This window comes from Pseudonaja textilis, chromosome 1 (genome assembly GCF_049901715.1).
Source record: "Pseudonaja textilis isolate UNSWEBS1 chromosome 1, rPseTex1.2, whole genome shotgun sequence".
Classification (NCBI taxonomy): domain Eukaryota; kingdom Metazoa; phylum Chordata; class Lepidosauria; order Squamata; family Elapidae; genus Pseudonaja; species Pseudonaja textilis.
This window is the reverse complement of record NC_141990.1, coordinates 230234248-230256549: the sequence shown is the minus strand read 5'-3', so window position 1 is coordinate 230256549 and position 22302 is coordinate 230234248. Positions and strand designations below refer to the sequence as shown.

Below are 22302 nucleotides of genomic sequence, written 5' to 3'. Positions count from 1 at the left end.
ATCTGAGTTTCTCATGAGGACAATAATATATTCTGGGATTCCCATTTTTCAGAGTAATTTTCACACCTTGATGTGTGACATAATTGAAAAATATCAAAAAAGTCTCTCTGCGCTTCACTGATTATACAAAGATTTATATAATCAGTGAAGTACAGAGTGATGTGTTTTTAATATTCTTGGCTTTCTCAGTTGTCTAGTGTGTATCAGCAATAATGCCTCATGTTTCTCAACCTTTTCAAAAGCCTACTTGAACATCTGGCCTCTCCCCCCTCAATTGGTATTTTCAAATTTCATGGAAAAAAAGCACATGTAAAAAGAAAAAAAAACAGGCTGCTATATGTTTTCATAAATATATAACCTAATTGTTATCTCCTATGTAGCCATTGATAACTCTGTATATTTATCTTTTTGATCTGTTTCTAATTGAATTGGCTAATTAAATTTTATATTGATGTGATTGTTTTGTTTTTGTTTTTGTAGGAAGAAATCTGCTGCATCTTAACCTAATTCAGTCTCTAATCTTCTAATACTGTAGACTGAAAGATTTTGCTGTTGCCAGGATACCTTGTGATGGGCAAAGAGCCAAGAAGACTAGACTTTTTTTCCCTTTATAAACTTTTCTTTTAACAGGTAAGAAACTTTTCTTTTAACAGGTAAGCATATTTTTTTCCCTCTAGAGGGGTATGTTAAAATACGTATGTCTGTTTAAAGTATTTATGTTCCAGAAATTTGATAATTTAATTGCTCTTTTTCTTTCGCTATTTTTTTAATTAATTTATAAGGGTTGTTTTTTTCCCCCTTCATAATTTTTTAAAAAAGTTTTTAGTTACATACACAAATCTGCCTGTATTGCTAATGATTTAAATTCATGTGAGGATTAACTTTACATTGATGTAAAAAGCTGGATTTAAGTTGCAATGTTACTAATTTGGATTGGTCCTAAAATTGTGTATTATCTGATATGGCCGTTATGGTTAAAGAATATTCATGGAACAGAAAAAAAGTTTTAAAACAAAACAAAACTAAACTTATACAGAATATTCCATTTGAATGTTTTGAGTGGGTTAGATCCTCACAAAGAAAACTCAAAACATTTTGAATGGTATTTCTTAATACTGGAACATGAAGCAGTCTTTATTCTCCTGTGGCTGCAAAAATAATGGGTAGTAATCTAGCCTGATTGCTCCCTGGCATCTAATCTATAGAATAATTGCCTAGAATCTTTTTGAGTGTTTCAGACATTATCTGGACAAAGGTACACAAGGTAGTTTCTGATGTAGCCTTATGATCTCAGAGTCAATTATTTCTGCCAAATTTAGGCAAATCAGTAATTGGCGTAGCACTGGTAGTTGCTGCTGTTCTGAGTGAAGATAGAGATAGGCCTTATCCTTCAGTCACAGATGAGGAAGTCTGATGGAGGATAAATTGTGAGGAAGGCCAGCTACATCACTAAATCACAACGTAAGTGTGAATGATGGCCATCACCTGCCATGGAGAATACTATTTTGCTCAAGACACTGTTTGACAAGAATATAGTATACCACTGCCCAGACCTTGTTAGGTTAAGCTAGATCTGTGCATTGACTATTCAAAACAATATTGCTCCTCTTTTGCTTATCAAAAACTTGAGACATCGAGAATGCAAGTAACTAGGTAATCTCCCTGCCTTGGTATATCATTACTAAAAACATTCCTCTTAAAAGTTGACTCAAGACTAATTCAACTTATGCTGCGCTCCTATCCAGTTGTATATGCTTGCCAGCACATAGTGTCTTTAGTATCCAGAGAGATCCAGCCCGCAATGTATGTTCAAGTTCTCAGTTGGTCTGTCAAAGCTGTGCCTTTCTAGGATCTTATGGTATGGTAACCCTGGCCATTCCCAAAGACATGGTTTTGGGAAAAACCTGGCTTAGTATGTCTTCTCAACATTCAAGCACGGAAGGCCTTGGAGACAAGTTTCTATTTCTGCTGTCCAAAGGAACTAAATTGTGTCTCCTTTTTCTAACTGGTTGCACAAGAGAAAGTATATGATGCTGTATCAAATTGTAACGCATGTCAGGATAGTGTGCAGTATTTCTTGTTGAACACCTTCATTCTTTCACACTTTCATAGAAATATCCTGCAGTCCTACATCACGCGTTTCAATTGTCAGTGTTGAAAGGGTGCACAAGGGGATTCTGTAATGGGGGAGAGAAGAAACAGTTGGACATTTTCCAAATTGAATATGAGTAGTTGTTGAAACTATTTGGGCAATAGCACATGTACCCTCCAGTAATGTTGAAGGCTATTTGCTTATGGATTACTGCTACAATTACTATGGCAGCTTCATCTTCTTCAAAAAAGGTGCTTTTATCTTTTTTTAATATTTTTTAATTTTTAATATAAGCATTCCATCTTCAATTGAACAGTGTGTTTTCTGGGTACAAATATCTTTGTTAAACAATAATCAAAGTTATAACATACTTCATTACATATTAATTCTTCAATATTTAACTTAATAATATTCCACATATTATTTATACAATGTTAACTTACTAGTCTTAGTATTTACTTGTCACTTTTAGCGTATCTTCTTTATTTTGTTTCCCTATTTCTAACTTCCGTTTTTATTATTTAATGATTGGTAAAATAGATCCCATACCATATAGTATTCAGTTTGCACTCTTTCCTTAATTGCCAGCGTTAATCTATTCATTTCTGTACATTCTAATATTTTCCTAATCATACTCTCATCTGTAGTCACTTCAGTATACTCTCTTCACTCTTCCAGTTTTGTGGAAATACAATTTTAGCAGCAGTTAATATATGAATAATTAAATATGCCTTTTCCTTGCTGTATTTTTCAGGTAGAATCCTCAATAAGAATATTTCTGGTTTTAAATCAATATGTTCTCTTATCATTTTTTCCAACCATGTATGTATTTTTGTCCAATATTTTTTTGCTTTTAAGCTAGTCCCCCAAATATGATAATATGAGTCAGGTGTCTGGTAGCACTTCCAGCATTTAGCTGATTTGTCTTTAAACATCCTTGCCAACCATGCTGGTGCAAAATGCCATCTGTAAAATTTATATAAGTTTTCTTTATTGACATTGTTAACTTGTAATTCCTATCCCACAATCTTTTGGGTGCTTTTATCTTTTTGATAGTTGGAAACACAATTTGCCTAATATTGCCAGCATTTTCAGGGATGTTTTGCTAAAGCCCAGGACCTGATACCACAAATGTTTTTGTATCCTTGCCTCTGCTAACCTTTTTGGGTTGTTCTGGGACCTTGTTTCTGCTGATTCTTCTGCTTAGAGTTGGATTTAGGCAGTGCAATATAAATCTTTACTTAAGTGTTAAAGTTACTAATCTCAGGATCTCTTTAACCTAGTATCTGCTGGTTGTACATGGATCACCATTGGTCTTGAGCTGAATTTCAGTCCCTAGGTTGATAAAACAAGGCTTCCTATGCAAATGAAAGATAATATAGCCAAGTACTGGTGATTTTTTTTCATATGGTGGCAGATGGTATCACAGCTGCTGCAACAGCAGCAAAATAACCATATGAAACTTAAGCCTGTTCCATGTATATCTTTTCTAATAGATCCTCGTCTCTCTGCCTCTCCTCCCTCATCATGATATTATTGATGGTTTTTTGTTTTACTTTATTTTTAATTAGGAAATAGAGAACCTTTAAAGATGCTGGGAAAACTATGAAAAAAAAATAGGGCATGCAAATACTTGAAACAATGTAAAAACATACTTTCTTTGTTTTGAAGTTTAGAAAAAAATTCAGAAACACTAAAAATGATTTTTTTCGCATAAAAACATTTTGAGCTGGAACCATTTGTATGTTCTTGTTAGCTCAGTTTTGGGTTGGAAGCTAAAGCATTGGATTATTGGGAAATAATTCAAGATTAAATAATGTGCTTGTTCACTATGTTAAATCCTATTAAATATAATTACCTTGGTTAATTCCTTTGTTTGAAAAAATATGCTTTAATATAAATCTGCCTAGTGACATAAATTATAAAGGTAAAGAATAAAGAAACGAAAAACCACTTTATTACAAACTGCTGCCCCATGAAAACTTTTCTATGAAAATTACATAGATCAGTTACATAAATTAAGTATATCAGGTTCTCATCCAGGATTATGTTAAAGTGATGAAATGAGAATATTCATACTGCTGTTACTTAAACTATTAGAACAGTTTGCTTTGTCAAACCTGTATATATAATATTTGATATTTTATCAGTTTCCTTATGTGTTTGTGTCTAGGTTATGGAAGTGTGCTTATAATTTAAATCCTGTTCTTCTGTCTTGGTGTGGGTGCTGTTTACTATTGAGGGGATATGGTACTGGCATAAAGTTTATAATATTCATTCAGTATTTTAAAATGCCTCTTGAATGTACATGAGTTTTTCTGTGTAAGTTGAGAAATGACATTCTACATGAAAGTATTGTTTTATATTTAGACTTTCCTTGTAAGGAAAGGAAAAACCACTGTATAGGTAGTCTTCGAATTAAAATAACCCACTTAATGACCGTTCAAAGTTACAGTGGCACTAAAAAAAAGTTACATGGCCATTTTTCACACTTATGACTGTTGCAACATCCCCATGGTCACGTGATTTACATTCAGATGCTTGATAACTGATTCATATTTAAGACAGTTGCAGTGTCCAACCAGATTACTTAACAATCTAGTTGCTAATTTAACAACTGCAGTGATTCACTTAACAAATGTGGCAAGAAAAATCATAAAATGGGGAAAAACCCATTTGACAAATTTCTCACTTAGCAACATACATTTTGGACTCAATTGTGATAATAAGTTAAGGACTATCTCTACAGGAAAAGATGATCTTTTAATAGTGTTGCCTCTGGTCACTCAGGGTTTGATTTAATATATGTATTCTAAATAAATCCTGGAAATTGAAACTTCAATTCTGAGATAATAATATTTAATACTTTCAGATCTTACTGTATAGACATGAATTAAATATTAAATATATTCACTGATAATGCCCCTACTACAATGTTCTGGACTTTGTGTCAGGGCATTTTCCAGAAACAATTTCTCACATTCTGAAAGTGAAGATAAGTAACCAGAATTTGGTGGTAAGTATTCTGTTCTGCAAAGAATGCTTGCTTGCCCAAAATTAAGAGTGGGATTTTTTAAAAAAGTTTGTTTTCCAGAAACAGATGAGAACAAGTTTAGCTATCTTAATTGTCTTAGTTGAGTTTATTAGTTGATTCCAGACTCTCATTCTAGACACCCATCCAGAATACCTACTGCCTTATTTACTATAAGAAGAATGAAAAGAAAGTTGATACTGACTTAATCATGGTACTTTATCTAATTGCCAGATTTCTTAGTGGTTTCATGGTAATGGAGGGGGGGGGGAATGGAGGGTTTTCTTCCTCCTGGCATGCTCAAACACATAGCCTCTTTTGATAAACATATGCATCCAGACCTATATATATATATATTTACAATTCATCAGATCATTTGAAAATAGAATTTCAGTTGGCGATCCTGGCATTTCCTATACCACCAACAGCATTAAATAACACTACCTCAACCTAATGAGTAGTGCTCTGCTTTGGAATGAAAACACTTTAGTTTGCCTGATTCTTCCAAGACTATTCCTATACATGTGATCCTCAACTTATAACCATTTGTTAGTGACTGTTCAAAGTTACAATGGCACTGAAAAAAAATAGCTTATGGCTGCTAGTTTCACACAACAATTGCTGCACATGTAGTGGTGACATGAGCAAAATTTGGATGCTTGGCAACTGACATGCATTTATGATGATTGCAGTGTCCTGGGGTCATGTGTTCAATTTTTGCGACCTTCTGTTAAGCATAGTCAATGGGGAAGTCCGATTCATTTAACAGCCACATTGCTATCTTAACAACAGCAGAGATTCACTTAACTACTGTGGCAAAAACTTTGTAAACTTGGGCAAAACTCAGTTGTTTTGCTTAGCAACAAAATTAACTATCGGTTCAGGTAAGCCCAGTATTACCTGTACTGGCAATGTGATCAACTCTGGTTGGGAAAGGAGGATAAGGTTTTGTAGATATTAACAGTCAGTATAAAAACGATTGCCACTATAATGCAGGAATAGAAAGCAATCTGCTGGTGGTGGCCTAATCCATAAGGGAAGGCTTCTTCTCCATAAGGGAAGATTCGTGTTCCACGTGAATCAGGGGTTCTGCGGTTGGAGCTGGCCTTCATCCCGAAAGTGAATTCCTTGTTCAGTCGGGCTCTGGAGTTAATCTTGCTGGACTTCTGCTCAGGACCATCTCATGCCTGGGAGAGGGAATGGCATATTCTTGATGTAAGGAGGGCCCTCCGCATTTATATCAAAAGAACTGCTAGATTCAGAAAAACAGAGGCCATGTTTATTTCCTTCCAACCAGCTATGATAGGCCATAAGGTCTTGCCTTCGACCATAGGCAGATGGATTAAGGTATGTATTGCCAAAGCATATGATTTTCAAGCGATTCGGAGACCGCAAAGGATTACGGCGCACTCCACCAGAAAGGTGGCCACGCTGGTGCCATGGGCAACGCAAGCTTTGATGGAGCAGATTTGTAGGCTGGTGACATGGTCATCGCCATCCTCTTTCATTAAGCACTAGAGACTTAATACATTTGCCTCAGCTGACGCAGTGTTAGGTAGGCAGGTCCTTCAGAGGGTGCTCACAACATCAGAGGACCAGGATCAGACTCCGTCCCGCCCATAGGACAGCCAGCTTTGGTATGTCCCATGACTGGATTCTATCACCACCTACACTGATGAAAGAGTGTTGGTCTTACCTGAGATGCCCTTTCTTGGGGTGGTGATAGAATCCAGTCCCACCCATTAGAGCAGCGGTGGTTAACCTTTTTGGGCTCCTGTGCCAAAAATTGCAAGCGCGCCAACACGCCCATACTCGCATGCCAGCACCCAGAATGCAATGTACGTCCCTCCTCCCCACGCCCCCTGAGCATGCGTGCACAATCCCCACCCCCTTACTACACTGTGCTTCAGCTGATTTTTCAGCTGGTTTGAGGCCTTTTTTAGGCCTCCCGGAGGCTTGGAAAAAGCCTCTGCAAGGTTTCTTAGGCCAAACTGTAGGCCTGTTTCAAATGGGCCTATAATTCAGCCTAAGCAGCCTTGCAGAGGCTTTTTCCAAGCCTCTGGGAGGCCGAAAAAGGCCTCAAACCAACCGGTAAAAAATCAGCTGTGAGGCATGGGCATGCACAGTGAGGTAAGTTTGCCTGCGGTTTGCGAGCCAGCACAAATGGCTCTGCATGCCACAGGTTCGCCATCATGACATTAGACTGTCTGGTCCAGACTTGGGGCATGAACATGGTACAGAGACCAAACACTTAAACCACTATGGCATCGTTGAAACGGGATTGTTGGCAAGAGGCGTGGCCTCAGTTTTGACACACAGTCTAACGAGCAGAGTGACAGGAGTCATAGCCTGCCTGGATTCTATCACCACTGAGAAAGGGCGTCTCAGGTAAAACCAACGCCCCTTTCTTCCAAAGCTGCTTTATGGGTTTTCAGTTTCATTACTTTTAGTTTAGTTTTAATTTCCAAAGCATATATAAATTGTCCAGAATCCTAGGCAGTGTTGAAACTTAATAAAATAAATGAGTCAGTTCCATTAATTTTTAGTACAAATTAGCTCTCTATACCTGTGCTTCACTACGAAACGATGTGATCAGGCTTAGTTTTGGGGGAGGAAAATAAGTGTGTGGGGGGAATTCTTCCTCTGCCTACCAGCATCCATTGGTATTCATCTGGCTAGCGTCCTGTCAGTGTGTGAGAGAGTTGAGGGCTGTTTGGAAACTGAAACATGGAAACTGAAACAGTATTTGCTGTGTGAGCAAGAAGGTGATAGCAAGGAGCCTGGGTGTGGCTTAGCTCACTAAAGCTGGTTGCTGCTCTGAAACTGAAACTAAAATTCCTTGTTTCACTGCTTGTGTTTTGCATTTGGAACAGATTTTTTTTCAGGTGGGAAGCGGGAGTTGAACTCCTTGGTATCAGAGTGTGTTAATAATATACGAAATACTAATGCTTCGATGGTCATTTCGAAAAATCCTTTCTTAGTGAGTACCTAGATACATGCCAGATTTCAAGCAGATACTTTATACTGTCAGTATTCTATAAGAAATGTTTACAACCAATATAATTTTTGATACAATATGCTGTTCTATTATTTTGTCTATATATTTTTTCCTCAGTGTATAAATAGCCAAGGGATTTTTTTTCCTGATAGAAATCATTTTATGGTTTATATTCTAAAACATTTTTTTCAGTTAATATTTAGCTAATAGTAAGACCATCGTAGTAATTTAAAAGCTTTCTTCTGGAACCTCTTTAGTTACTGACAGTGGCATTACAAATAATACATTGCCTTTGCAAAAGAATGCATGATTTATTTGCTGATCTTCAGATATCATTTTAAGAGATGCTTTTTAGTACAGCTGCTTAAAATATTTAATCATTAATGGATATTGATTGCACAGTCCTCTGATAGTGCTGATATTATGGAACACATAATTGGAGGGTTTCTAGGTCAAGAATATTGGAAAATTACTTGTTTTCATTAAACGTATTGAACATTGTACTTGGTGATCTTTGCAGTCATTGTTTGGCATACAAGAATATTTTTTGCCCTTTGAGCATTTCCAATGCATACTTCATCAACAGTGTTTATCAACAATATTTTCCTTAGCCCGGGTTATAGTATGGAAATGCTTTTTAGATTTTTCTTAACTGAAAAGGAGACTGTAATAACCACCTGCCATGTAAATTCTGCACTCCAGCATGTATGCCACATAATTTGCTCTCATTAAATAGGTTCTAGAAAGCACATAGGTGATCACTCCTGAGCATGAAATATTCGACATTTTCCTGTATTCATTTACAGGATAATATTCTAAGGCTACATGTTAATGATGGACAGTTACGTTTTTGAAACTAAGTATCAGGGAATGCATCAAATGAGAATTTTATTTTTTAAAATCTGGAACAAAGCATTATGTTCCAGAGTTTCTGAACAGATTTGAATCAAGCCTTGATTCCATAAAACTAAAACTCAGTATGTTTTGGTTGATTGGAGTTTTGGACAAAAGAAAATTTGGATAGGGCCATTGTTAGTGTCTGTATCACCCTTTTTTTTTTTCCTTTTCAGCAACTCCTAATGTGACATACTCTATTTCAGCAGTCGCCAAACGGTGGGCTGTGGTCTGCGAGAAAATTTTGGTGGTCCGCAGAGAAATGTCATCCCCAGAGCACCCCCCAAAAGCAATTAATCCAGGCTGTGTGGGAACACAAGTCTGCGCCGCCCACATGGCCCATGGGAACCTACCCTGCCCACTCACTCCTTACCTGGCAAACTTGCCTGCTAAGTTGCTATTTTTCCTTTTCTGACCATCAGCTGTTCTGCTGTGCCGGGAGATTTAGATTATCTAGAAAGCAGGAAATCGTTGGATTTCCTAATCTTCCTTAGGACTAAAGCAGTGCAGACTCAGGTAGCTGATGGCAGAAACACAGATCTCTAAGTGAATCTGTGATTCTGTGAGCAACTCAATCTTCCCCTGCCTGCTTTGCCTGATTTTGGGTAAAAGTTGCTCTTTTATTAAAAAAAATCAATATTTATATAAATATTTATAATATTTACATAGAAGCCACGCCCAGCCAGTCACATGACCACCAAGCCACACCCACAAATTAGGTCACACCCACAGAACCAGTTAGTGGTCCCTGGGATTTAAAATTATGAGTTTGGTGGTCCCTGAGGTCCAAAACGTTAGCGACCCATGCTCTTTTTGACTCATCTGCCCATCCCATCTTCCAGGCCACCCCCAGACTTTCAGTGTGGTATATCCTATCAGCTCCCTGATCTTCCCAAATTTTTCTCTCCTTTTGCTTCTACTTAGTAACTAATATTTCTCCTGTTCTAAAAGTTCCATTTTGTTGCATGCATAAACCAGAAAACCGGAAGATTATTCCAAACCAGCTGCTGTTCTAGTATATTCCAGCTAATGTGATTTCTCAGTTAACAATGGCTAAGCAAGAACTGGAATTTCTGTCACTGGGCAGCATGGTCATAAAGTAGAGGTACATGACCACATGGCTTAGCAATGTCAATTCCAGCAGTGCCTGGTGCTGTGGTTTGGTGAGAAACTCACATGCCTCAATGTGGGAAGAGGAATCCAGAAGCATTTGCTTGTGATGCTGAAATCGTGTCCCATGAAAGCAGGCCAGCATGTGAGAGCTGTGGGCAGGAGGGTCAGCACTAAAGATTATGGTGGGCAGGTGCTTCAGAATATGGACAGGAGTCCTTCAGGGGGATAAGACCCCCATGCCACCTGGAGGGTCCGGAGAACAGCCAGGAGCAACCTGCAATAGTAACTTGGTATCTTCTGCTGGCTTTCCATTTACTGGCGAGAAGCCAGGAGGGAAAGTTGCAAATGGCAATCTTGACCACAGGACACTGTAACCATTGTAATTATGAGGCGATTGTCAAGCACCCAAATCACAATCACGTGACTGTAGGACAATGCAATGGACACAACTTCAAGGATCAGTTGTAAGTTCCCCTTACTCTTGCTGCTCATGTGGTTGTAACCACAAAGACTATTTGCGCATAGATAAAACTTTTTATGAACCTTTAATCCCTTAATTTGGGATAGAATCGGGCTGATTGGATGAAGCTGAGTGTTTACTGGCCAATGCCCTTCCTGATGCCACGTAGAGTTCGCAACAGATATTTTTTCTTTGCTTCCTAGGAGAGACATATTGTTTGTACTTAAGGTTGAACTCTCAACCTTCCAAGTGAGAGATGAACACCTGCACCACTAAGCTACTCTGTGTTTGGAAAATACCAATATGAGAACGAGGAAGGAGGCATACACGAGATATCCCATCCATTTTATGAGTTTATTCACTATCATCTTTGCTTTTCTCTCGGGGGATAGAATAAGTTGCACGAACAATGGGCTGAAATATCATTAAGGGGCATGAATCACAGAAATATTAGTAATTTCTAGGTGTATTGCATATATTGGATAGGTGATTGGATAGGTCAGTTTCCAGCTGTTGGCTTGCTGATCATATACTTGCAAAAGATGCTTGCAAGCTTCTTATTTGTGTAATTGCATCTGTCTAATAAGTCTGGCATCAACAGTTTGGAATGATATGTGAAATTGAGATTAGATTTTTCTCTGATTTAACAGAAACTTTATAAGGCCAAGAAGTTAAATATATCAAATACATATTTCTATAGTGTCTTTTGCAGCTGTCTTCTAAAGTAAAAGAAGAGTGTACTGGCACAGTGTAAAAGGACACTACAAAATGTACAAGTGTTAATGTAAAATTAAATGAATATCAGTATTCTTGGTGGTCATCTAAAAGCTGTGGAGAAATGCTTATGTCCTTCTGTGATGTAATAATGCAGATCCCTGACTCACTTGTACTGTAAAAACAGCATAAAACATGGCATGCATATCGAAGGCAGTAGCCTCTAATTGTAAAGCCAAAATAATAATCTCACAGCTACCTTGTTATGTGCTACCTTAACTCTTGGTGCATTGATTGGAAGTTAGAAAAAAGAATTACTGAAATATCTATTAGTGAGAAGTTTCCATGTGTACTAGAGGTGTGAAAAGAAGACATTTTTTTTTTTGAAATTTTTCGTCTATGGAGGTGGAGTATGGTCACTTAGAATTTGTTTTGTACACCTGGAGTAAAGATTATGAATATTCCTGGTAAGTAATAGAACAACAGAAAACTCAATTAGAGAAGGAGATTGCTTCACTAGCTGTAATGTATTGATTAGGAAAAGGCTGAAGACTGATAAGCTAAGCCTTTTTTTTAATGGCAATTCTTAAATACTGAAATAATCTTCACAAAATGATCTAGAATCTCTTTATCATATTTGATGAGATTATAGCTGTTAAATGCAAATAAGCCTGGAAAATAAAATTTTAGGGTCAAATCATCCAGATACCTCCTTTTTTCACTTACAGTAGAAATGCCGATTATATATTCAGTTTTTGGTATATTGGCATTTGTTTCCTGCACTCTGTGACAATAAAAACTATTTGTATGACCCCTCAGTCATTGTGAAGATAAATGTATTTTTTGCCTGAAAATAATGAAATCCAGTAAACTATTTTAATACATCACTGAATCCTGTGTTCAGTTTGTTTCTTCTTTTTGAGAGACGGTCTGTTATAGTGGTTAAGGTGCTGGCCTAGAAACCAGGAAGCTCTGAGTTGTAGTTTTGTCTTAGGTATGAAAGCTGGCTGAGTGACCTTAGATTGGTCATTTCCTCTCAGTCCAACCCATCTCACTGGATGGTTGTTGTTGGAAAAAATAGGAGGAAGGCTATCATATATATTTGCCACTTTGAATTATTTATAAAACGATAAAGGCAGAGTAAAAAACAAAAATATTCTCTTCATTATACTTGTTCAAAGATCAATAACCTTTTCAGCAGCAACATATACTTTGCTTTAATCAATTTAAACAAATAATGAGAGGCCATAGATTTGGCTGTCATAAGATTTTGAATTTTTTAAAAATAAAAATGCTTTTTATTATTATTTTTTTTATTTTGAGAATCAGTAGACTAGCTCTCCTAAGAACCCTCCATTATTGGGTTCAGCTTTGGTGGTTGTAGTCTTCTCTTGCAATGCTATATATACTCTCCTTGGGAGCAAATAACACCAGACTGATAAGACTTTGCCAGAACTATATGAAATTAGGTGGCTGTTTTACAACCTAGTTGAGAACCAGAGTGTTATGTTGGAATAGTAAGTGGAACTTGGATAGAATATGTGTTTGTTAGCATAATTACATCTTAAAGATTTAAGTTCAATAAAATATATATTTTTGGGGATCCTGCAATTTACCCTTTGATCCATGTTGGGTATTTTTCCTTATTCCAAGGGTCCTGGTCTCCTGTTGAAAGTGATGGAATAATCTGGCCAGCACCTGCCATATTGAGAAACCAGCTCCTAAAACAGCTTGCCTGGGAGAAAGCTTGTGAAATAACGCAGTAACATGTTTGCAGTAGTATGCTTTCTTTTTTGTTGATATTTAATATTGGTCTTCCATGACTACTATTACAAATTAATGGGTCATAGATTGTAGAATTTCATGTACCATGAGGTACACATATTTTCTTGATACTAAATTCCATCTTCTTGAAAGGTCTTCTTTTTAAATGTCCATTGGGCTAGAGGTTGAATGCACAGGGATATTTCGTTCACAAAGATTTGGAATTCTTTGAGAAGAGCTAAAATATGGAAATCAGATTTTTAATAGGATATAGGGCAGAATTGCTTTATATATTTGGAATAAGTGGTAGCAGTGGCCTGATAAATAAGCCAATGTTGGATTTTCATTTGTGTAAAATATATTTGATGTATAGAACTTAAATTCTGAAAAAGTACTAATATATTAATTCATTGGTTATTCTTCTGTCTTTTTAATTTTATGATGATTAGGTTGATACCAAAAGCAGGTGATAGTTAACTTTATTGGGTAGGGGTCATACTGCAAGAGGCAGCCAAGCCAGAAATTGGCTTAATTATTTAGAGCTCTGTACATACTTTTAAAAATCCTGTGTTAAATCCTGTATCATTCTTTTGGTCCCCTCCATGACTGCTAAATATTGTTTCTTACTACAATGCTAAGGATCTACATTTGGAAGTAAGCTTTATTGGTTTCACTGAATTCAGTTCCAGGTGTGTATATTTAGAGAATTGTAATTATTTTTAAAAGGCCAGTGCATTGAAGTATGGGCCCACAAAACACGATTGGCTTTGATAAGGTAGTTTCTTTCACAAAATCAAAATGTGTATAGTTCTCTCCCTATGATTAAACTATCATGCATGTGCTTAATTGAAGATAGGTAGTATTTAATTCAAAACAATGCAGGATTGGCTGTACATGAAACTTTTGCTCTCTCTGTTGTCTTAAAATGAAACAACCACAATTATCATTGTATGATTTTAATTCATTGCAGTTTGAGCACATAATATTTTCATAATGTAATTAATTGATGGTTGCCATTACCCTGCTTTAGGGAATTACTAACTTACTAAATTGATGGATATAGAATTGTTGAGCATTTTGAAATTTTACATTAATATACAGAGAATCATCTAGCTAATTCCCATTTTTTCTCTGAAATAAAATTCTTCTAATGCACCCTAATACTAATTTATCTTTAATACAACCCTCTGAGCCTGACAGTCGATATTTTGGTCTAACTCCCATCAGCCTCAGTCAACGTAACCAAGGTTTGGATAATGGAAATTGTAGCCAGTTGAACATCTAAAAGATCCAGATTGGGGGAGGGTGTTTAATGATACTATTTGAAATATTAAGAGTAAAAAAAAGTATTTTTTTATTAAAACAAATAATTGGACACTGATTTTTTAAAAATCATGAAATCATGAAAGGATTTTAACTCTCCCGCATTTCCTGCTTAATTTTTAACAATAATGAGGCAGTATTGAATTATTCAGGAAATAATACCGTAAATATTTTCCTAATATTCTATATACGCCAATACATTTTAAACATTTTCTTTATCAAATAAATTTATTCTGGTAACAATAGAAAGAACAGGGACTCAGTATGAGGCCTGACAGATGCAGTATTAATGGTTTGTTCTACTGATGCGTTTTGCAAACTCCAGAAGACATCCAAATTTTATTCAAACAGTGACTTCATTATTTGCAAATACTGTCTGAAGAGAAAAATATGAGAAAATACATAGACGCTTAAGGATGGAAATGTGGATCAGCAATAGAGTTAGATTAATTTTTTAATAGCAATTTCCTGAGTTGACCATTGTTGGAATCAGGCTTCGAGTAAAAAAGGGCAAAAATATGCTAAAATACTGTAAAATCAAATTTCTGAGTTAGATACTTTTCTTGCTGCTGTTGATTAACACACAAACTATTTCCATATTAAAATCTTGGGATGACTAATCACTGTATTGATATATTAAAGACATTGGCTTATCATTTAAGGCACTTTGATACTGGTAGTATTTTTCTTCCTTGCATTATATTTATTTATTTTGCTACAGTAGTTTCTTGCTTTTACAGGTTTTTTTGCGTATGAATTGAGAACGGGGGTGGTGTGTCGTGGAATGGCTTTCTTAAGCAGGCTTTTTAAAAACTACATTAATTAAAGCTGTGTATTATTTTTCCCCCTTTCTCCAGACCAGCATGTTTTGGAAATTTGATCTTCATTCATCATCCCATATAGACACACTTCTAGAGAAAGAAGATGTAACACTGAAGGAACTGATGGATGAAGAAGATGTGTTACAAGAGTGTAAAGCTCAAAATCGCAAACTTATAGAATTTCTTTTAAAATCGGAATGTCTGGAAAATCTAGTATCATTCATTATAGAAGAGCCACCTCAAGACATGGATGAAAAGATCAGATACAAGTAAGAAATATATTTAATCTAAAAGCTAGACACTGAAAAACTAGGAAGTTGGGAAAAGATATTTTGCATGCTACTAATTTTAGGAAGTGTGGGTTGTATGCTAAGATAAATACTCTCAAAAAATCTTCTCTTTCATGACTTGCTAAGACCATGTAAAATGAAAATAATTGTATCAACAAAAATTATTTATTGTTACTACTAATATTTGAACATTACTTTGTCTTATTTGGGGTGGGCAGTTAATTTTCCCAAGGGGCCACAGGAGAAACTGGGATTGTTGTGAAGGCCGAACCAATAGGCTTCTCAAATGTGTGTGTGGTTGTTCTGAGCCAGCCTTAGCAGAAGCAAGAAACAGACTCCTTGTCACGAAACCCCCCTCTTTATTTACCTCTTGTGAATTAATGGCATTCACCCACCGAAAAGTCCAGGCAATAGTCCTTCAAAGAGTTAACTGCAGTAACAGACCTTATCAGTTCCTTGCAATAATTGCAAGACGGTGGCTTGGAAAGGTTGCAAATTAAGGTCTTTCCTTCTACTTATTCCTCAGCCAGGGAGGAGCCATTCAGTGTCCACATGTGCTTTGCTTCCCAAGTCAACTCCTTGGACTCCATTGTCACCTCTCCTAACAGCTCTGCGCATATGTGCTGGAACAGGTCCCAGCTGCTCTTCTTCCTTTCTCCCATGAGCTGTTCAGAGCATCTAGAAGTGGGAGGTGCTTCAGTCTCTTCTGGAAAGGCTGGGCTTAAAACTCCGGGACGCTCCTCCTCCTCCACGGGACACCTCCCCAGCACCCCCCAGTTTTAGCTCAGCCTTCGTGGTAAGAGGTTGTGCACTCCCTGACTGGAATGGTTTTCTGATTCAGCTAGTCAAAATTCAGGTTTGCTCTTGAGTTAATTTGGCTTGTAAATTTTTCCCCAATTAATTTGGCGATTTCAAGGCTTGTAGCTCTATTAGGTCATCCCCCCGATCAGTTTGAGAGCAGTTCTTTATGGCTGGCGGAGCCTGCCACTCCATAGGCAGCCTGAGACGGCTGCTTCAGCAGTTAGCTTATCTAATCCCCCAATCGTCTTATCTCTGCGATCTTGGCGGAGCACTCGCAGCCACGGCTCACTTCTCCTTTCTGTTTTGACTGACAGGATAATTTATCTGACAATTTAGAGAGTTAGCGGCAGCGGCTCGTTAAACTGCTCAGGCCATTAACATCGGAGATTCTGCTTTCCCACCATTTTCAACGGCTGGCTTCAAGTTTGCGCCTAAATATCACAGGCGCCATTCCCCGCTGGTTTCCCTTCTTGGGGACCGGGGCAAGTACCTTCCCACTCCACTTCCCTGGCATTATTTCTCTTTTATCTTGCTGGCGTTGGATAAGCAGGGTAGTCCTTAAACAGGATTTTTTTCCCTTTTGCAATTGCTTTTGGATCATTACATTGGAGTGAAGCTGCAAGTGCCATTTCAAACAGCGGGATGTTTTTGACAGGAAAAGGATCCATCCAGGCCCTGTATAGCTGGTTTCCCTTGTTGGGGACCAGGGATCCAAAATATTTCTTGCTTGGAGCGCTTGGGGGTTTCCCTTGTTGGGGACCCTTAGATACTGTTTCCCATATACACAGTTTTACATGCAGATATAGGCACGTATATGTATATGCATATATATATATTTGTTTTCTTAAGTTTTCATGGGTACTTACGTGTATGGTATTCAGCTTTGTTCGGGTATTTTCCCACGTCATTGTAGTTGTGCTTTTAAAGTTGTAGCAACGTTTCGGCAGAATCTCATCTGCCATCATCAGGCTTCGTCTGGTAGGATGGGGAGCTCACTTCCAATCCCACACTGCACAGGGAAGTTGGACTATTTCCGAACAATCACAAAGCATCAACCTGTTGGAGCTGCGAGCAGTTCATCTGGCATGACGCAGTTTTCTACCTCTTTTCCAATCACGCCACATTCTGGTCTTGACAGACAATATCACAACCAAGGCCCACGTAAACAGACAGGGGCGTACCCACTCCAAACTTCTGATGCTGGAGATGGCCAGGTTGTTCAAGTGGGCCGAGGCCAATCTGTTTTTGCTCAAGGCAGAGCACATAGCAGGGGCCTTAAACACACAAGTGGACTGGCTCAGCAGGGCCACGATAGATCAGACAGAGTGGCGCCTACACTCGTCTTTCTTCCAGGAAGCAGTGCGGAGGTTTGGGCAACCGGTGATCGATCTATTTGCCTCTCCCCTCAATGCCCAATTGCCCTGGTATATTTCAAGGTACCCGACTCAGGGGGTGGAGGCCGTCAACGCCCTGCGATGTCAGTGGCCTCCCAGACTTATATATGTGTTTCCTCCACTCCCTGCAATACCCAGGTTGATCCAGAAGTTATTGGAGGAACGAGCGGAATTGATATTGGTCGCCCCTTACTGGCCCAGGCGAACATGGTTTGCGGACTTACAGGACCTGTTGAGAGAACAACCTTGGAAAATTCCACCGTCGAGGGTTTCTCTCTCTCAAGGGCCAGTACTTCACCTGGACCCACAATGGCTCAGCCTAACCGTATGGAGGTTGAGCAGAGCCGTTTAAGGACCCAACAGATTTCAGAGGATGCCATTGCCACCATACAAGCATCCAGACGGTCCTCAACAAATCGTATATACGAAGCCACGTGGTCCGCTTTCTGTCCCTGGTGCCGGGGGCCTAAGATCGACCCAACCGCCCCATCATTAGAACAATTATTGGACTTTTTACAGGAGGGGTTGACCAAGGGCTTATCTCCAAATACTTTTCGCAGACAGGTGGCGGCCTAAGCCTTGGTGATATCCTGGGGTGACCTTCATTCCATGGCGCACCATCCACATGTCCGCAGCTTGCTTAAGGGTGCTGCAAACTTACGACCTGTATTTCACCGCTATCCCACTTGGGAGCTCAACAAGGTGTTAACCGCACTTACAACTGGCCCGTTCGAGCCTTTAAGAACCGCTAGTCTCAAATTCCTGACGTATAAAGTGGTCTTCTTAATTGCGATCACATCAGCAAGGAGGATTTCCGAATTGGCAGCATTGTTGATGAGAAAGGACCTGTGCGTGTTTCATGCGGACAGAGTGGTTCTCAGATTGGATCACCCTAAAGTAAATTCAGTCTTCCACAGAGCACAGGAGTTGGTGCTTCCAAATTTTTGTCCGAAACCATCTCCTAGACTGGAGCATCAATGGCATCAACTTGACGTTCGAAGGGCATTAAGCATCTATTTAGACTGCACAGCGGCATTTCGAAAATCTGAGGCTCTATTCCTATCCTTCAACTCATCCACTTTAGGACACAAGGTGTCGTCAACGACCACTGGTAGATGTTGAGAGCCACCATAGCTAAAGTTACGAATGCCAGTCCATCTCAGTTCCTAACGGCATTACAGCCCACTCAACAAGGAGTGCGGCAACATCAGCAGCATGGGCCACACGGGCTTCCATAGACGAAATTTGCAGAGCGGCAACTTGGGCTTCACCATTGCCCTTTGTCAGAAATTATAAAATTGATGTCTATGCCTCAGCAGAAGCTTCATTTGACAGAAGAGTCCTGCAGAGGGTCCACAGAGTTTAGAAGTAGATTTCGATCCAGATGGAGTCCCTCCCTAAGGACAGGCCAAGCTTTGGTATGTCCCACTTCTGGATGCTCTGAACAGCTCATGGGAGAAAGGGCGTTGGTACTTACCTGATACGCCCATTCTCTGTGAGCTGTGAAGAGCATCCAGCCCCACCCATTTCTTTCTGTCTGGTGGGGTTCCGTTCCGGCCAGGGATCTAGATAAGGTGATGAGTTCCGGACTTTGGCACTCAGTCTTCGCAAAACTGGGGGGCGCTGGGGAGGTGTCCCGTGGAGGAGGAGGAGCATCCCCGAGTTTTAAGCCCAGCCTTTCCAGAAGAGACTGAAACACCTCCCACTTCTGGGTGTTCTTCACAGCTCACAGAGAACGGGCGTATCAGGTAAGTACCAACGCCCGTACTCATATCAGCCTCTGAAGGCAACTGCCTCTCAGATGGCTGGGAAATGTTAAGACAGCCCTGGCTCTGTCTCTGCATCCAACACAGAGCATCCATCAGAGGCGTCCACAGACTCCAGAACTGACCCAAATTCCTCCCCAACCTCCTCTTTGTCTGAGTCTGCCACCAGCTCTACTGGCAGCTGGCGGGCCACAGCAGCAGGGTACACTTCATTTGATTGCTAATTTCGAATTGATCTCACGAGGGCTAGACAGGGACAGCCGGAGGGCCTGATGTGGTCCAGGGGCCATAAAATGCTGAGGTCCGATTTTTCTTGAAGTGATTTGCGATCAACTTTTCTAATGAAATATTAGATATTTGAGTAATATTAATTTTATTGGTAATACTAGCTATTGCTAATAATAATAGTAATAAAATGCAAATATAAATTAAAGCAATATAAAATTAATAGATTCAGTTAAAAATGAAGGGATGAAGGAAAAACAAAAATGTGTCAACAGCCATTCACATAACAGTTCATGCAGGGACTTGGTGAAGAGAGATATTTTCCATATGACATCCCCTAAAATGTAATTTAAGAAACTTTATGAATATGATAAATGAAAATGTTTCAAAGTATAGGCTTTACAGATCTTGGTAAATGCAAGAACCTCATATCAGGCTTCTAGTTTAGAGTCATATATATCAAAATCAAAACTTTGAACTGCTCAACAGACGATTGGTAATTGGTACATTTAGTTCAACAAAGGAGTAATTTGTAGGGTCCACTACCCCATCCAGTAACCTAGCTATTGTATTCTGCATCAACTGAAAGTTCCACATCTCTGTATAGGCAACCTTGTAGAATGCATATTATAGTAATGCTCTTAAGTGAGAACATGTGAACATCTGTAACTCATACAATCAGATCTTCACCAACTTTTTGTTGCTGCAGGAAAACATAATGGGGAAAATGAAGCATAGGATTGGTTTTACCTTCCAACAATCTCTTCTTCCAGAAGAGCATAACTGTCTTTTTCCTAATTTCCTAAATAAATGAATAATGTATATATTTTTCAACTATATTTGTGGTTGCATTGGAGAGCAATCATCCCTGTTGGGAGAAAGGCTCAAGCAAGGAATCAGCCTGGACTTGCTAAGTAAACCCAAATAGAGCTAGGTCTGACTCCCTCCCCTTGAATGCTTTAAAGCCTTATCCGGTTGTTCCCAGGCTAAAGCTGTCGATCTGGGGAGACTCCTGTGTAATGGGCAGAGAACAACAAAGTAGTTAGTTTGAACTCTACATGCGTAGGTCTACTTGTTTGCTCCTGACAAGCTGGTTACAATTTATTGTATGTCACACCCAATGACCACATGAATCTTACTTGTAAAAATTGAAACGTTTATGGAGGTTTTTGTGGCCTGTAGAGCAGTAATCAAAATAGATTTTTCTGTTGTGCCTTGAGGTGATTGTCAAATTGGCATTCCTAATTGCTCATGGGAGTGTTCCTTGTTACATTTCATAATAGCTCTCCAAAGGGTTTCTCACTTGCCCCCTGTAAGCCTTATAGCTTGCTGTGGCTCCTGTTGCTGGTTGTTGCCTACCAGAGGTGTACCTCTAAGTGGCTCTGTCTTGTGTTTGCTCCCATTCCTCTAGTATGGTGCATGAACGCCACATAGGAAGTGCTGATGTTGCTACACTGACCAGCTGCAACTTTAGATGTTTTCTAGATGCGGCTTACTCTTTCCAAATTGATGCTGTACATATCCTTGGAGACCTGTATATTGTTACACTGCTTTTTTAATTCTCAACTTTTGCTTTTGGTCAGAAGTTGGGGTTTGTGTCAGGGTTAGATCTGATGATGATAAGGATACTTTATGTTGTTTTTATAAATAATGTCTACTTATATATAAATCAATTGAAGACCTATATAAAGTAGCTTCATTGAAGTGCTATTCTCAAATGGAAGTTCTATGAAACCTGCACAGGTTGTAAAAGTTGGCTGGGTTAATTCAGAATTTAACAGGTTGTGAAATAATAATGTATGTCTTTTTGAAAATTTATGGCTTTGTAATTCTAGTAAAATAAAACCTCAACTATTTTCTTTTAGATATCCAAATATATCTTGTGAGCTGCTTACTTCCGATGTTTCACAGATCAATGATAGACTGGGTGAAGAGGAATCATTACTAATAAAACTGTATAGTTTTCTTCTAAATGAGCCACCTCTAAATCCATTATTGGCCAGTTTCTTTAGCAAGGTTCTGAGTATTCTTATTAGCAGAAAACCAGAACAGGTATTTGCTTTTTGAATTTTTATGTTTGAGAGTCTGTCTTTCTAGTATCATCTGGAGATATATATTTTGAATTTCTTGATGGAGTTGGTTTAACTGAATCAATAGGAGCCATTTTTTTCAGTCTGAGCACTGTTTTGTACCTAATAGACTTGAATGACACACACACACACACACACACACACACACACACACACAGAGAGATCCAGAATTAATCATGAGCCTTTGCTATAATTTTCAATCTGAAAAATATGCCAGTCTCATAAGCTACTTATAGTAATTGAATATTTTTTTAAAAAAATAAAAAATAAAAAAAAATCCCAAGTGTCCCGTGCTTTGTTTTAAATCTTCTGCCTGTTCAGAAAAAAATGGGGAGCATGGACTAGAAATTTTTTTTTGACATTTTGGGTATGTACAAGATACCTCACAACAGTATTTAGTAAAAAATACCCATCATAATATATTGAATGTTATAAATGAACATTCAGCAAATTCAATAATTTATAAATTGATACCAGCAATTTCTTCAGAATTTTCTTGTTATGCTTTGTTGGATTCAAAATGTTT

General features: G+C 38.4%; 1 protein-coding gene across 24 annotated transcripts in view; it reads left to right on the top strand.

Moving 5' to 3' along the window:
- The window catches only part of PPP6R3 (protein phosphatase 6 regulatory subunit 3), a 70511-nt gene that overhangs the window by 8872 nt on the left and 39337 nt on the right, over positions 1-22302 (top strand). For 13 of the 24 annotated variants that reach the window (XM_087919703.1, XM_087919695.1, XM_087919669.1 and 10 more), the window contains 3 exons: positions 481-630; positions 15247-15479; positions 21552-21738. In XM_087919703.1, coding sequence (XP_087775829.1) covers positions 15253-15479; positions 21552-21738 — 414 coding nt within the window. In that variant the 5' untranslated portion in view covers positions 481-630; positions 15247-15252. Of the gene's footprint in view, positions 1-480; positions 654-12955; positions 13082-15246; positions 15480-21551; positions 21739-22302 lie in introns of all 24 variants that reach the window. The other 11 variants (XM_026706684.2, XM_087919664.1, XM_026706683.2 and 8 more) reach the window with 2 other exon arrangements.